Source organism: Muntiacus reevesi, chromosome 4, assembly GCF_963930625.1.
Source record: "Muntiacus reevesi chromosome 4, mMunRee1.1, whole genome shotgun sequence".
Classification (NCBI taxonomy): Eukaryota; Metazoa; Chordata; class Mammalia; order Artiodactyla; family Cervidae; genus Muntiacus; species Muntiacus reevesi.
The window spans coordinates 110,340,837-110,355,648 of NC_089252.1; the positions used below are offsets into that span (position 1 = coordinate 110,340,837).

Below are 14,812 nucleotides of genomic sequence, written 5' to 3' on the forward strand. Positions count from 1 at the left end.
CTCTTCCCCACCTCAAGAGGGATTTGTGGTTTACTGGGGTACAGACATACCTGTAGCCGACTGGCTCGTGCTGGGTGGTAACACAGAAGCTGGGCGCGTGATTCCGAAGGGCCTGTTAGAGACAGATGGGGATGCATGATGCAGGCTTGGGGTCCTTGTCAAAGGTCATCTTAGAGCAGCTGATCTTGACACATGGGGTGACCCCTGCGGATTTGGGGACTGGACAGTGGGTACATGCTTTGGGGAGTGGGCAGCAGAGAATGAGTGTGTTTTGTTTGGTCTGGCTCAGGATGAGGGTGTGGCTCTGTCTCAGGGGCCACACACAAACAACTCTAACTCCAGAACTTGGTGCTCGCCCCAGTGGGCTCAGCTTGCCCCAGGTGTGAGGGGTTCTTTCTGTCTCCCAAGCCAACAGGAACAGGAAGTGGAGTCTGCTTTGCGCAGGAAGTACACTCTCATAGACAAGAATGACTATGCAGCCATCTCTGCTGTCCAGAAGGTAAGCCCAGCTGCCTCTTACCGACAAGACTCACATCCGAGTTTTGCATTCCTGGGTCTTGCCAGAGGCAGTGAGTGCCCTGCATTAAAGCAGATCTAGGGTTGTAACAGGTAAAGGGTGACATCAGCGTGAGCATGGAATGACCCGTGCAAGAGTCAGCCATGTTAGTATTGGCAGGGGTGATGTCCATTGTGACCACCCCGCGTGAATTCAACGCGCCCTGCTCTGGCCACATAAAGAACTCCTGTCCAGTGAGTGAGAAACTGGAAATGGGCCTCAGGCGTCTCAGAGTGTGGATGAGACACCACCTACGAGAACAGCTGGCGCAGAAAGTGGATGTTTGGTGGGGTGGTCAGGGACAGCTGACGTGGGGACAGCCTGAAGTGACATTGCAGGAGCCACCTCTTAGTGTGTGGATGAACATGTCCCCCAGGGGCCTGAACACTTGATCTGACCTGCAGACCTGTGACTGGCCTCTGTCCAGGCAGGGCTCGTAGACGCTGACGGCCACCTAGTGGGCGAGCCTGACGGACAAGGCTTTGGACTCGGAGTCGCCCCTTTCTCTACCAAACCTGGGAAGAAATCCAAGTCCAAGAAGATGTTTAAAGAGCAGCTCAGGTGAGTGACTTTCCTGCTGCTCCCACTGATCAGCACCTTGCCCTCCTTGGCTGGTGAAGGGGAGGACACAGCTGTCCCTCCTTTCCCCTGGTCTTAGTGACGGGGTGGGGTGGTCACAATGGACATCACCCCTGCCAATACTAACAGCATCTGTGGGGCCCAGGCTGGGACTGCTCATCTGTCATACTCACAGCGGTTCTGTGAGGTGGGAGTTCACGTCTCCAGTTTACTAATAAGGAAACCGAGGCTCAGAGAGGGGAGGTCATTCCAAGGTCACACTGCTGAGGATTGGTAGAGTGGAAATGCAAAGCTGGGCTGCCACTCGCCCTCTGGTACTTCACATGGAAACCCACCCTACCACCAGGTTCCTTCTGTGACTCAGCTAATTGGCACCCGTATGTCCCCTAAAAACCCCAGCTCACCTTGCAGGCAAGACACACTTGTGGGTACAGGGTGGAAGGAGTGTCAAGGTGCCCTTAATGAGCCGGCCTCTCTGGGAAGTGCTGTGTTGTGGTGGACAAAGCCCCCACTCTGAGGGTGACTCCCGGGCTCACCTCCCTACCGTATAGTTCTCTCACCCAAGAGGGTCACCTTCTGTGAGGCATGAGAGCTTCTCTGTCTTGGTTTCCTCCCCCTAAGTGGGAATAATAATAATAATAGCATCAGTCACTGGGCTAGTTTTGAGGATAAGTGAGTAAACGCAGCCCCCGTCCCTGGAAGACCTCAATAGCAACATGCTGTTACCATTATCACCTTTTCCTTGTGAAAGGACATGGGTCAGAGCTGACGGCAGAAAACTGTCATGTGCAGGACCGGCGTCGGGTGTCGGGATGTCCTGGCCTCCTCCTGCCTCTTCAGGCAGGGCGGTCACCCCTCTGTCCTGCTGTCAGGTAACCCGTGTGTCAGGGAGATCAAGGCTTGGTCCCCAGGCCACACCTGTTGCAAGAAGAACAGAGAAGGAAGCAGTCATGGAGGGAGCCACGGACATCCTCCCTTCAGTTCAGCCCTGCTCTCACGTGCCTCTTGGGAGGGAGGGCCTGGGCGCCATCATGTGGAGAGAGATGGCTCTTTCCCTGGGAGCTGGTGTGGGCACTGATGTAGGTGGGTGAGCAGGTCATGGGCTGGTCAGAGCAGGGGTACAGACGTGTCTGTCTTTACTGCTGAGCCTCAGACAGACACGCCCAGGGCGAGGGCCCTGCTTTCCTTCCCAGCGGCGCCTGTGTGACTCCTGCCTCAGCAGCCAGGATGCTCCTTAGAGCCTGTGGCCCACGCCAAGGTCCTCATGCTTCCAAACTGGAGACTACCTGTTCCTCCCAGGTTTCTCCTACCAAGACAGCTGAGGGAGGACCCCTTGTTCTGATAAAAGAGAGACAAATGCTCCCCTCCTCCTCCCCACGTGCATGGCTTAGGGCTGTACTCTTCGCCCTTTGGCTGAGGTGTGTGTTAAGATGGGAGCTGAGTGGGATGGAGTTCTGGTGTATGAGTGTTGAGCAAGATTCCTCCCCTCAATGTCAGAGGCACTGAGCCGGGTCCCCCTCCCTTCTCCTTCCAGCTCCTCAGCAAGAAAGGAGGGTGCCAGCAGTCCTCTGAGCAGCAAGGACTTGGATGTTTCTGCCTCCAAGACCCAGCTGACCCCGTCCTCCAAGGATGGTGATGTCAAAGACATGCTTATGCGGGACCGGGAGACCTCCAATACTGAGCCCCTGGCCTCTGACTCCCCAAAGGAGGAATTACGCCCACCCAGGTGACCATCTGATGCTAGCTCCTGCGCCAGATCATACAAAACCAGAGTATGATGTGGAAAGAGCACCTGCAGATAGAAAAGAAATAAAATAGGGGTAACAGGCAAAGACTAGGAGCAATCCCAAAAGAAGAAACATGGTTGCTTATACAAGTTCAAATTGGTTCAGCCTCAGGAGTCACCCTGTACAGTTATCATCATGTACAGTTGTCATCGTGTACAGTTATACATGAAATCATTTCAGATCCTCCAAATAGCAATTATTTAAATAATTAAATTTGCACATTATGGGTAAGTAATGTATTCAAAAGATACAAAATTCTCAAGTATGAGACCCTTCTTCCAGCCACCCAGTTCCTCTCCCCCGGTCAGTGAGTAATTGAGTTTTTAGGAATCTGTCCTGAGGAAATAATCAGAGATTTAGACAAAAATTTATATAAAAAGATTGTGTCATTACTTTTAAAAGCAAAAGGAAAATTTTTTTGGTAACACCTTCAGTAGTCAATTAGGGAAAGGGCACCAAGTGAATGATTCTCTCTTCTGTTTAATTGTACAAAGATGTACATGAAGAATTTTTCTCCAGCTTATGAACATTTCCAAACATTCAGAGAAATTGAAAGATCTGTATAGTGAACACCCTCTTGATTGTACTATTACTATAGTATTTCATCATGTGTCTTTCTCTTCATATTTTCACCCATCTTTTTTTTACGGATTTCAAAGTAAGTTGCAGACAATCTACTTTCACCTACCTGGCACTTCATCTTACATCTAGTTAATAATAACCAGAATTCTCAAAGAGCTTTTAATAGCATGGAAGAATGCTTCTGTGAAAAAGGATGCAGAATTACATATAATGCATGATCCAAATATTAAAAAACTTATCAAATAAATTCCTGAAGGAGATACATTAAAGTGTGGTTGCCAGTAGGTAATGAGTGGTATTTTGTTTTTTTGTTTTCCTTATTTTAATTTTGTGCAGTGGACTGAATAGAACAGAGATGAGAGAATTACTCCTATACAGTTTACCTCCCATCTAGGGTAGGTAGTGCCCAGGAATTCTGACTTCCAGCTCACAGAAGCCCCAGGGAAGAAATGTGAAGTGCCGGTGGCTCCAAGACAGCTGCCACTTTTCTCCCTTCATCTCCCTCTCCATCTTCAGGCCCAGCACCCCACCTGCCAAGCCTGTGGCCTTTGAGGACTTTAAGAATGAGCGGGGTAGTGAGATCAACCGCATCTTCAAAGAAAACAAATCCATCTTGAACGAGCGGAGGAAAAGGGCCAGCGAGACCACACAGCGCATCAATGCCATCAAGCAGGAGATCGACGTAACCAAGGAGGCACTCAATTTACAGAAGTCACTACGAGAGAAGCAAGGTAAGCGTGCTCAGAAGGTAGTTGGGGGACAGTGGGATCTCAGTCATCCTGCTTGGGATGGGTGGCTTTGGGTACTGGGGGACCGAGTTGGAAGGGGAGCCACAGGGGATGCCGGGGTGCAGCCCTCATCTCTGGGGCATCACTTGGCTCTGGTCAGCCCTGGGGAGCCAGAGTCCTTCTTTGTCCCTCTGCCCACACCTTCTTTGAATATGTGCTTAATCACTCAGTCATGTCTGACTGTTTGCAACCCCATGGATTGTGTGTAGTCCGTCAGGCTCCTCTGTCCATGGGGATTCTCCAGGCGAGAATATTGGAGTGCATATTCAAAGCCCTCCTCCAGGTCTTTGAATATGCAACCCCTTATATTTACATATTTTAAGTCATATGCATATTATGCTGATATATCACTTACTCCTCAATATGCCTGAAAAATGTGTATTTTTAAAGGATGGGAAGAAGAAAAAATAAACTATTTTTAAATAGTTAAGATTTTATGAATATCAGAAAACATTTTTACCCTTCCCTACCCCCCAAGCAGTTGTTTTCCCATTGGTTGGTAAAATACCAAGTAAAATAACTTTTATCTTAAGGGAACAAATCAAGTAGTTCATTTTTTAAAATACCTGCTAGGTACCTTGACTGGTAGCCACTTGTCAGCCCAGAGTGGTGATTTAATTTGGGACATTAGACATGAGACATGTCTTCCATGAAAATCATCTTAAGTTCAACTCTTAGAAATTTTTTTCTTTGGAGATAATCAGAGAGCCTCTGGGAAATATGAGAGATGTTATCACTCCCTGTCTCAGCAGAGTGCTGTAAAGTCTCTACTCTGTGATGGAGTCTTGGGCCTTTCTCGGGAGTCCAGTGGTCCTTCGGCGCTTCCAGTGCAGGAGGAGTGGGTTTGATCCCTGGTCAGGGAACTGAGATCCCACATTCCCCATGGTACAGCTCAAAAAAAAAAAAAAAAAAAGATTTGTGTCTATCAAGTAACCACACTGGAACTGGCCCACAGCCCGCTGATCAGGTTGCCCTGCAGTGAAGGCGAGGGCAGCTCTGGCCCCCCAGCTGCAGACACCTTGAGTTGGAGCCCTTGCTTCTCCATGAATGGTGTCAGTGACACTTCATGCGCCTCACTTCTCCCCCATACACATCAGTGGAAGTGCTGATGCCTTCCCCAGGTACTGGGGACTGCCTCAGGCACCCTGGTCACACACCTCGGTCACACATAGGACTAACTCTCCAGGATCCTGGGCTTGGGTACTGACAGGATGCCTTTGCTGAACTTTCAAGTGCTATAGGCAGTAGACCGCCAGGTGGGTGGCTCCACAGATAATTCTGTCTTAACCCAACAACCCTCATCAAACTGACAGACCTTAAAAAGGACTGTGCAAAGAGACCGTGAGTGGAGAGGACGACTCATAGGATGATTTACCCCTCCCTCCTGGAGCCCTCTGCCAGCCACCAGACACAATATAGATGTCTGATGCTTTCTAACAAGGTAGCTGGTGAATGCTGAAGTTAAGAAGACAATTTGAAATTTGGGTTTACATCTACTGCTAATAAGGAACCTTGCCCAACTGCCTTGTGGTACTAGCCAGTCATGGCAGCTTGTTTATAGAACTTATTAAAAAGATAAACACCTGTATAATAGAGGTATTTACTGGATATTCTGGTTAATGGGGTTTAAGATCAAAATAACCATGGAATGTGGGCCATCTGTACCATTTCCTCTACTCACCTCTCCTGTTGGTCCTAAATATGCCGTGTGGTCCCCTGACCTGAGCTCCCTCTCCCTGTGAGACCTGTCCTGGTAACCCAGCCTTCTCATGCCTTGTCCACCTCCTCGCTGCACTGCCAGCCCTTCCCCTCGCCCTGTGTTCGTGCTTTGCCAGCACTGCCCCCTCTTTCTGACCACCTTCCTCCCCACACCCCAGGTGGGCCCCTCATTCCCTGACCTCCTCCATCCCCTTGCAGGTGAGTATGAGAACAAAGGGCTGATGATCATCGATGAGGAGGAATTCCTGCTGATCCTGAAGCTCAAAGACCTCAAGAAGCAGTACCGGACGGAGTATCAGGACCTCCGTGACCTCAGGGCTGAGATCCAGTACTGCCAGCACCTGGTGGACCAGTGTCGACATCGCCTGCTCACGGGTGTGCCATTTGGGGAGGTTGGCCAGCCACCTGAGGTTCCAGGAGGCTCAGGGCAGGGCCACAGCCTGGATTCTAGAAGTGGCTTCAGAACTCTGTGGCAGAGGCAGGGGGACGGGGCTTTAGATGTGTTTCCAGGACTCCGAGGGCAGGAAATGGAGATGGGAAAGGTTGAGACCTGGGAGCAGGAAGTGAACAGCGGGCAAGCCTGTGACAGGCACAAGACAGGCACACATAGCCTTGACCTGCTCCCTCACAGCACTCTGCATCTCCCTGCAGAATTTGACATCTGGTACAACGAGTCCTTCTTCGTCCCCGAGGACCTGCAGATGGCACTGAGGCCGGGTGGCAGCATCCGGCCAGGCATGATGCCTCTCAGCAAGATTGTGTCTCTGGTGAGTGGCACAGGGCAGGGTTGGGGATGGTGGACGAGCACAGGACAGAGGGCAGTGCCCCCTGTCCTCTCCTCAGGCATGGCAGTTGGATGGGCTGCTCCTTGCCTTCCTACAGCTGCCCCAGGCAGGCGGGCAGGTACAGATCTCTCCCCAGCTTTGGGGGATGAGGACCCAGAAAACACTACGTGCTGCTGCCAGCCTTCTTGAGTGGTTCATCTTGTCCTGATGGTGGTTACAGGCGTCTGTGATGACATTGGGAAACTTGGGGCTGGAGGACTGTGAGCTCTCTTGGTGGAGGTTTGCCAGACCAGCGAGGGGCTGCCCCGATGCCCACCATAGGCCCCGTCAGAGCAGATCCTGATGATGCCAGGTGAAGGGTCTGTGCTGAGTTGGACTTCTTCTAGGGAGAAGACGACCAGGACAGGTTCAGCCAGCTGCAGCAGACAATGCTGCCCGAGGGTCCTGACTCTGTCTCCTTCTACAATGCCAAGGTCAAGATGGAACAGAAGGTAATTCAGGGGGATCCATGTCTCCAGGAAGGCAAGGCCTCAGTGACCTCAGTACTGGGACACCCAGGATGCGCCCCCCCCCCCCCCCAGCTTTAGAGGCAGAGGAGGAAAATGCCAGCCAGGGAAATCCAGAGTCACCCAGAGTCAGTGGGTATCTTCTGCCAACTCCAGAGTGGCACACAGTAGTGGTTCCACAGGCCTTGGCCAGGCGTGGACATGGTCAGTGAGTGCTAAGACAGCCCATGTGTGGTTCACATGCCAGGGCAGGACCGAGGTCTCCCCTGAGGCCACTGCCTACTGGGGAGAGCCTCTCCGATGGAGGCCACTGTGCGAAGGCCGGTTAGGCTCTCCTTGTGTTACGTGTGCAGTCTTGGTTCAGTCAGCTGTGGCTTGGGGCAGGGTCACCTGCCCATCCTAGTTGCCTGGGCCCACTCCTTCAGCAAGAGGATGGCTTTTCCCAGGCAGCTACTTAGCCTTATGCTGTGAGCATTAAGCTTTATTAACCCTGGCCCTTGAAGGGAGGCCCGGATCAGTGAACAGGGCCCTGCCTCGGTGGAAAGGCAGGGATCTATGGGAGAGGATGGAGTGAGGTCAATTAGGCGTAGGCAGCCCAGCCTCAGAGATCGTTTGACTGTGGCCACTATCCAGGAGCTTCCTTATTTGACCACAGAGAGACCTACCCCTCTCGGCTCAGAGGAGGGGGTATATGAGGTGAGGCAGGTATTCAACTTTATTCTTTTCCGCGTGGACATTCAGTTTTCCCAGTACCAATTGTTGAAAAAATGATTCTTTTTCTCTTGAACTGTTTGGTACCTTGTTGAAATTCAGCTGACCAAAAATGTTATTGAACTTAAACTCTAGGAGTCCTGAATAAGTTGAAATTACTGGGTTCCACTTACATGGAGTAAGTTGAAATAAATGGTTCCACTTACATGAGATAGTCAAAAATCATAGGGGCATGGAGAAGGAAATGCAACCCACTCCAGTACTCTTTCCTGGAGAATCCCTTGGACAGAGCCTGGTGGGCTGTAGTCCATGGGGTCGCAGAGTCAGACACGAGTGAATGACACACTCACAAAATTGAAGAGATACTTGATGGCACAAGGGTACACTTTATCTACTCTCCCATCTCCTGCAGGAAGTAGGATAGGGCAGGCAGCACCTAGGAGGCAGGATGGCCCGCTCCCCCCATCCCTTCTGGAAGTCTTGGGGCCTCAGTGCCTGCAACAGCTGGCTTTGGACAAATAAAAAACTAAGTTGTTTACTGGGAAAAAAAAAATCATAGGGGCAGAAGATCTAAATGAACGATTTCTCCAAAGAAGACATACAGATGGCCAAAAACCATATGAAAAGATATTCAACATCACTAATTATCAGAGAAATGCAAGTCAAAAGTACACTGAGGCATTACCTCACACCAGTCAGCACGATTATCATTAAAAAGTCCACAAACAACATGTTCAACTCACAGAAACAGAGATTAGAATGGTGGTTTCCAGGAAATGGGGGTGGAGTGTGGGAAACGGGGAGATGTTGGTCTAAGGATACAAACTTCCAGTTAGAAGATGAGTAGGTTCTGGGGATCTAATGTATAGAATGGTGATTTTAGTTAATAATGCTGTTAATAATATATCAATACCTGAAAGTTGCTAAGAGAGTAGATCTTAAAAGATTTCAGCACAGAAAAAGAAATAGTAATTATGTGAAGTGGTAGAAGTGTTAGCTAATGCTATGGTTGCAGTCATTTTGTAATATGTAAGTGTGTGAAATCAACACATTGTATACCTTAAACTTATGCGGTATTATATTCTATGGCAGTTATGTCTCAATAAAGCTGAGGTGGGGGAAGTCTACAGATAATAAATGATAAATGCTGGAGTGGGTGTGGAGAAAAAGGAACACTCCTGCACTGTTGGTGGGAATGTAAATTGGTACAACTACTGTGGAGAACAGTAAGGAGGTTCCTTAAAAAGCTAAAGAATGTAACAACCATATGATCCAGCAATCCCACTCCTAGTGGTATATCCAGAGAAAAACATAATCCAAAAGGATACATGCACCCCATTATCCACTGCAGCACTATTTACAATAGACAAGACATGGAAGCAACCTAAATGTCCATCAACAGAGGAGTGGATGAAGATGTGGTATTACTCAGCCATAAAAAAGGAATGAAATAATGCCATTTGCAGCAACATGGATGGACTTAAGAGATTATCACACTAAGTGAAGTAAATCAGAGAAAGACAAGTATCATATGATATCACTCATATGTGGAATCTAATTAAAAATGATAAAAATGTACATATTTACAAAACAGGAACATGCAGATCTCAAAAACAAATTTATGATTACTAAAGGGAAAACACGGGGAGGGAGTGATAAATCAGGAGCTTGGGATTAACACACACACACTACTATATATAAAATAGATAATCAATGAGGACCTACTGGATAGCACAGGGAACTCAATAGTCTGTGATAACCTATATGAGAAAAGAATGTAAGAATGACTATATGTATACATAATGTATAACTGAATCACTTTGCTGTATACTTGAAACTAACATAACATTGTAAATCAAGTATTCGCCAGTAAGATATTTTAAAAAATAAAACGACTGACTTAAAAGTCTTAAAGGGAGAAAGTATAATAGTGCTTTTCAGGGTCTCGGGGGAGAGGGGAATGGGGAGTTATTGCTCCATGAATATGCAGTTTCAGTTTGGGATGATGAAGTTATGGAGATGGGTGGTAGTGATGGTTGTACAACATTATGAATGTATTCAGTACCACCGAACTGTATACTTAAAGATGGCCGAGGTGGAAATTTTTATTTTATGTGTATTTTACCACAGTAAAAAATAATTCCAACTTAAAGTGGAAGTTTCAGTTTCAGTTCAGATTCACCATGTGGGGAATCTAGGATTCACCCCTATATTGCAACTTGGTGGGTTTGGCATTTGCTTGCTCACTGCCTTGCCCACTGATGTTGTTTCAGCTTCCTTTTCCCAGCTGCTTCCCAAGAGCCTAGCAGTGCATTAAAAGGTAGGATTCATGAACATCTAGTTGATTTGCAGAGGGAAAGCCCTTCAGAGTACATGGGCCCCCATCCCTCTGGAGAGAAAGCCCTCTTCTTTTCTTTTTTTGAACCTAATTCTTGTGAGAAACTTTCAAGTGAGCCCTTGAAACATGCATGTCTGCTTTTCAACATTTAAAACATTTTCTACACTTTAGGATGAAAGAATGAGAGAGACTGAATGGAACATTTTTTTCTCACAGAACTGGGACTAGTCAAAGGGGGTCCTTGTCCCCAAATGGTGATATCTGCAGGAAGAATGTTGGGATGGATATAAGTGGTGTGGCTTCTGAGGCCTTGCTAGGTCTGCAGGTCCTAATCAGTTCCTATTTTCTCCCCCTTTCTGTGTCCAGCACAATTATTTGAAAACCATGATGGGCCTCCAGCAGACACACAGAAAATAGAGACTCAAGGCCAGCACATTGAAGGATGAGATCCCCAGTAAATCCTGCCTGCTCTAGAGAAGATGCCAGCACTCCTGCCCAGACTCCAACTCCTCTGCTCCGAGACTGGGGCCCAGTCCAGGGAACACAGTGGCCTGCCTGCCGGAACAGCCTTCAAAGGACACCCTTGACTACCTTCACAGAACACTTTTGGTTTCAACATGCTGTCTTATATGCAGGGACAGGATAAAATAACTGTTTGGTCTCGACTTTCAGTGCTCATCCAAAACTTCTATTTTTGGTCATGCCACATGGCACGTGGGATCTTAGTCCCAATCCCACCCCTAGGGATGGAACCTGTGCCCCCTGCAGTGGAAGCACCAAGTCTTAACCACTGTACCACCACGGAAGTCCCCAAATAACTTTATTCCTATCTGGGAGGATGTCTTCCCTATGTAGAGGTGGGGTCCTAACAAGTCTCCAGTTAGAAAGTGGACAAGTAGCCCCTGGCAGGCCTTGGTCCCACTGGCCAGCCTCGTTCCTTTCCTGAATGGCCATTCTGGGTGAGCTGGGTCCGAGGAGCCCTGGTTCTCATGGCTCAGGCCATAGCTCTCTGTGTTCCTGAGCCAGCTGAAGGCAGGACTCCCTTCTTCAGCAACAGGGAGAGGATGGGGTGTAGGTGAAAATGACTGAAAGGCAGGTTCTTATTATAAAATAAGAAGAGGCTTAAAATGAGATCATGCCTGCCATGAAGTTAGTAGTGAGAACCCCATGGTGGGAGGCTGTCTGACAAGGAGATTGCAGAACCTGCACTATTTGCAAGATTGAACTAAATAGTACCTCTCCAATCAAAGGGCCCATGATTCTGCTCTTCAGGCCTTCAGCAAGCAGCTGGATGGGGGTTCTATTGAGAGAAACCTGAAAGGCTTCCCTGAGGGCTGTCCCTTCTCTGCTGTCCAGCCCCCTTCTCTTTCACTGACTGGCAGGTACACAGTGGTCCTAAAACAGACTCCCAGAGCAGCCGTGAAGGCCCCAGACGTCATTCCCCTTGATGGCACATGGGGGCTGTCACTGGTCAGCACACAGCCTTGACGGTCAGTCCTCCCGTTTCCTTTAAATGTGACCAAACGGGCAGATGTGTCCAGGCAATGGTTATTGTCCCAGCAGCCGGAGGCCTTAGAGAGTTCAGATTCTTTACCTTCTCTGGTTGCCCTTGTCATCACCAGGACTTGTTTGGGGTTCCTGGGTCTTTAGAACAACTCAGGAAATAGAACATAGTAAAGGGGACTCGGTGCTAAAGAATTTGCTTGCCAATGCAGGAGACCTGGGTTCAGTCCCTGGGTCAGGAAGATCCCCTGGAAAAAGAAATGGCAACCCACTCTAGTATTCTTGCCTGGGAAATCCCAGGGACAGAGGAGCCTGGTGGGCTATAGTCTAGTTGGTCTTAAAAGAGTTAGCAACTAAATAACAACAGAAAACACAGGGGTACATTTTGTTGGGTGCCACAGGAAGTAGCCATTTGTAGCATTACAAGTCTCTCTTCATTTCCCATCATTGGCTAGAATAGCATATGGCATCCTGAACATCCATGCACAGAACTCCTGGGCAGCCAGACCCCAGGCCTGCAGGTCAGGGAAGGTTTGGCCTCTGTCATGGCAGTTGGTCCCATTTGTTTCTAGCTCATTCATCATTACATAGGTCTGTTTGGTCAGTTCTGGCACAAAAGGAAACAAGTAATCATCAGTGTGGGCAGAGCCACAGGAATAAGGCAGGATGGTGCACAGCTGATCACCCTCCATGCAAACTCCTTAGAGGACCAGATGCTTCCAACATGACAAGGAGCTAGGGGCAGCATGTCCACTCAGATGTGCCTTTTGTTCCAGTAAGTAGTTCCTTCTGAGCTAATCTGACCATCATGGCCATCCCTGAAGGGGACTTCCAGTCCCATCAGTGTGACAGATTAAGATAACCTGAACATACTCTGACTACAAACAGAGATGCTATCTACAGTATACCATTCTTTTAAATGCAAAGCTAAATTTGTAGGAAAGAAAGGGAACTGCCAGGAGCTGGAGAACTGAAAACCAGAGTGGTCAGTGTCAACCAGCTGTGTCTGGGAGGTATGTGAGTGGATGCTTGCTCTTGAGTATTCATGTCCACATTAAGTGTGAGAAATAAGACTTGGCCCATGCCTCATATGAAGATGGAAATGGAACTCCTTGCATAAAGGTGGCTGCATCTGATAAAGAGGTAAGGTAGAAAAAATTTTCCCATTGCATGGAGAAATAATGAGAGGAATCGAAAAGGGACATTTTTTCTGTTATTTTAGGAGGCAAAAATGGAACAAGAGTTTTCCAACTGCAGAATGGATGATCTTGATACAAACTGGGCTCCCAGTCCCTGGGGGAGATAAACTGAGAGCATAGAGAATGTAGTCACAGATGTGGCCAGGCACATCAAATACCCATTATTTATTCCTGTTCATAACTTCCATGAAAAATTCTCTTTTAACAACAGATAAATGGACATTATTCTTCAGTGTTGGAGAATCAACTGGCTCATGTTTTCTGGAGGACAATTAGGCAGTGTATCTCCAGAGCCTTAACAACGTATACTGGTACACACTTTATGCATTAATATAAACTTCTTGGACAAAAATTTGGCCATATCTTTAACAATTGTGTGTAACAGATGTGTACCATAAACCTATTTTGTTCAAATGCAAATGTAATTTATTCTATTGTAAAATTATTTCAAAATATTATTGTATAGTAATTATTTGTTTTATAGATAATTATAATTATTTAATTTATTGCCAGATTTTGTAAGTTTTACATTTTGATACTCATGGGCACCATGATTTCCAAGTACCATGGGCTGGTCAATTGCTGTGTGTACTTCTGAGGTACTAAATAGTCATTCATTTTCAACAGTGAGTAAAGAAGCCAGATTTATTTCTGTAGGTTCTACAGTAAAGTGTTCAGCTGACAGTGATGCTGTCATCAAGTTATTAGAGTTTCCTTCCTTTCTAATAGTGAACTGACTGGGTAAAGATTTATCTCCTTTTCAATTCCTGGACTTGATGCTAGGTTGATGATACAGTTTCACTGAAGCAAACACACAAACTGAAGCATTTTGCTTTACTTGAAGGAAACACTAAATATCAGAGGTAACATTGCTATTTTCACTTATATATTTTTATTTCTGATAGAAATAGATTCCACTGACCTTGGACCTAGAACTGTTGCTGTGTGGAGCAAGGGGATTTGAGTTTAAGAAAACAAAATTGTCTGTGGAGCAAGGGGATTTGAGTTTAAGAAAACAAAATTGTCTATGAATATCCATGTGGTACTCAGCTTCCACTGCATACACACCAACTGCAGGATTTTTTCTGGAGTGACAATACAGGAGAATCTTCAGAGCAGGGTTTCTGCCTGCCAATGCAGGAGATGCAAGAGATGCGGGTTTGATCCCCAGGTCAGGAAGATCCTCTGCAGAAGGAAATGGCAACCCACTCCAGTATTCTTGCCTGGAAAATCCCGTGGACAGAGGAGTCTGGCAGACTAGAGTCCATGGGGTTCACAAAGAGGCGGACATGACTGAGCGCATGTGCACACACAGTAAGTCGACTAGCACTCTCAAGGTTACTTCTGTTGAGTAAACCTCTCCAAAGGACCCCCTGAAAATCTGTTCAAGTAAAGTTAAATTTAATAAACTTACAGCATTAAAGAGACTGCCAAAGTGGCATAACAGTTTCTCAGAGGGGAAAGTCAGAGAGGATATGTATAGAGCTTTAGGGCCCAAACTTGGAGGAGGCATGGCAACCCACTCCAGTATTCTTGGCTGGAAGATCCCGTGGACAGAGGAGCCTGGTGGGTTACAGTCCATGGGATCACAAAGAGTCGGACACGACTGAGTGACTCACACACACACAGGACCCAAACTGGGTAGATTTAAGGAATGTCTTGCAAAGCAGGAAACTGACTGAAATTTGGCAGAGTTTATAACAATAATTTTGGATTGATAGGCACTGTGAGGCAATAGCCTTTAAGCAAGTATTGATGA

The 14,812-nt window shown here is 47.3% G+C and overlaps 1 protein-coding gene and 1 long non-coding RNA gene across 17 annotated transcripts in view; one reads left to right on the forward strand and one right to left on the reverse strand.

Annotated features, from left to right (window-relative positions):
* The window catches only part of KIF9 (kinesin family member 9), a 38,505-nt gene extending 24,812 nt beyond the window's left edge, over positions 1-13,693 (forward strand). For 4 of the 5 annotated variants that reach the window (XM_065933838.1, XM_065933839.1, XM_065933840.1 and 1 more), the window contains 8 exons: positions 409-499; positions 984-1,117; positions 2,670-2,861; positions 4,021-4,235; positions 6,210-6,386; positions 6,663-6,778; positions 7,183-7,287; positions 10,718-13,693. In XM_065933838.1, the coding sequence (XP_065789910.1) occupies positions 409-499; positions 984-1,117; positions 2,670-2,861; positions 4,021-4,235; positions 6,210-6,386; positions 6,663-6,778; positions 7,183-7,287; positions 10,718-10,768 (1,081 nt within the window). In that variant the 3' untranslated portion in view covers positions 10,769-13,693. The remainder of the gene's footprint in view (positions 1-408; positions 500-983; positions 1,118-2,669; positions 2,862-4,020; positions 4,236-6,209; positions 6,387-6,662; positions 6,779-7,182; positions 7,288-10,717) is intronic. The other variant, XM_065933842.1, reaches the window with a different exon arrangement.
* The window catches only part of LOC136166886 (uncharacterized), a 54,933-nt gene that overhangs the window by 20,136 nt on the left and 19,985 nt on the right, over positions 1-14,812 (reverse strand). For 8 of the 12 annotated variants that reach the window (XR_010663007.1, XR_010663006.1, XR_010663008.1 and 5 more), the window contains 3 exons: positions 1,862-2,053; positions 1,672-1,751; positions 51-112 (listed from right to left, as the gene is read on the reverse strand). This is a non-coding gene — a long non-coding RNA (uncharacterized lncRNA). The remainder of the gene's footprint in view (positions 1-50; positions 113-1,671; positions 1,752-1,861; positions 2,054-14,812) is intronic. The other 4 variants (XR_010663001.1, XR_010662999.1, XR_010663003.1 and 1 more) reach the window with 4 other exon arrangements.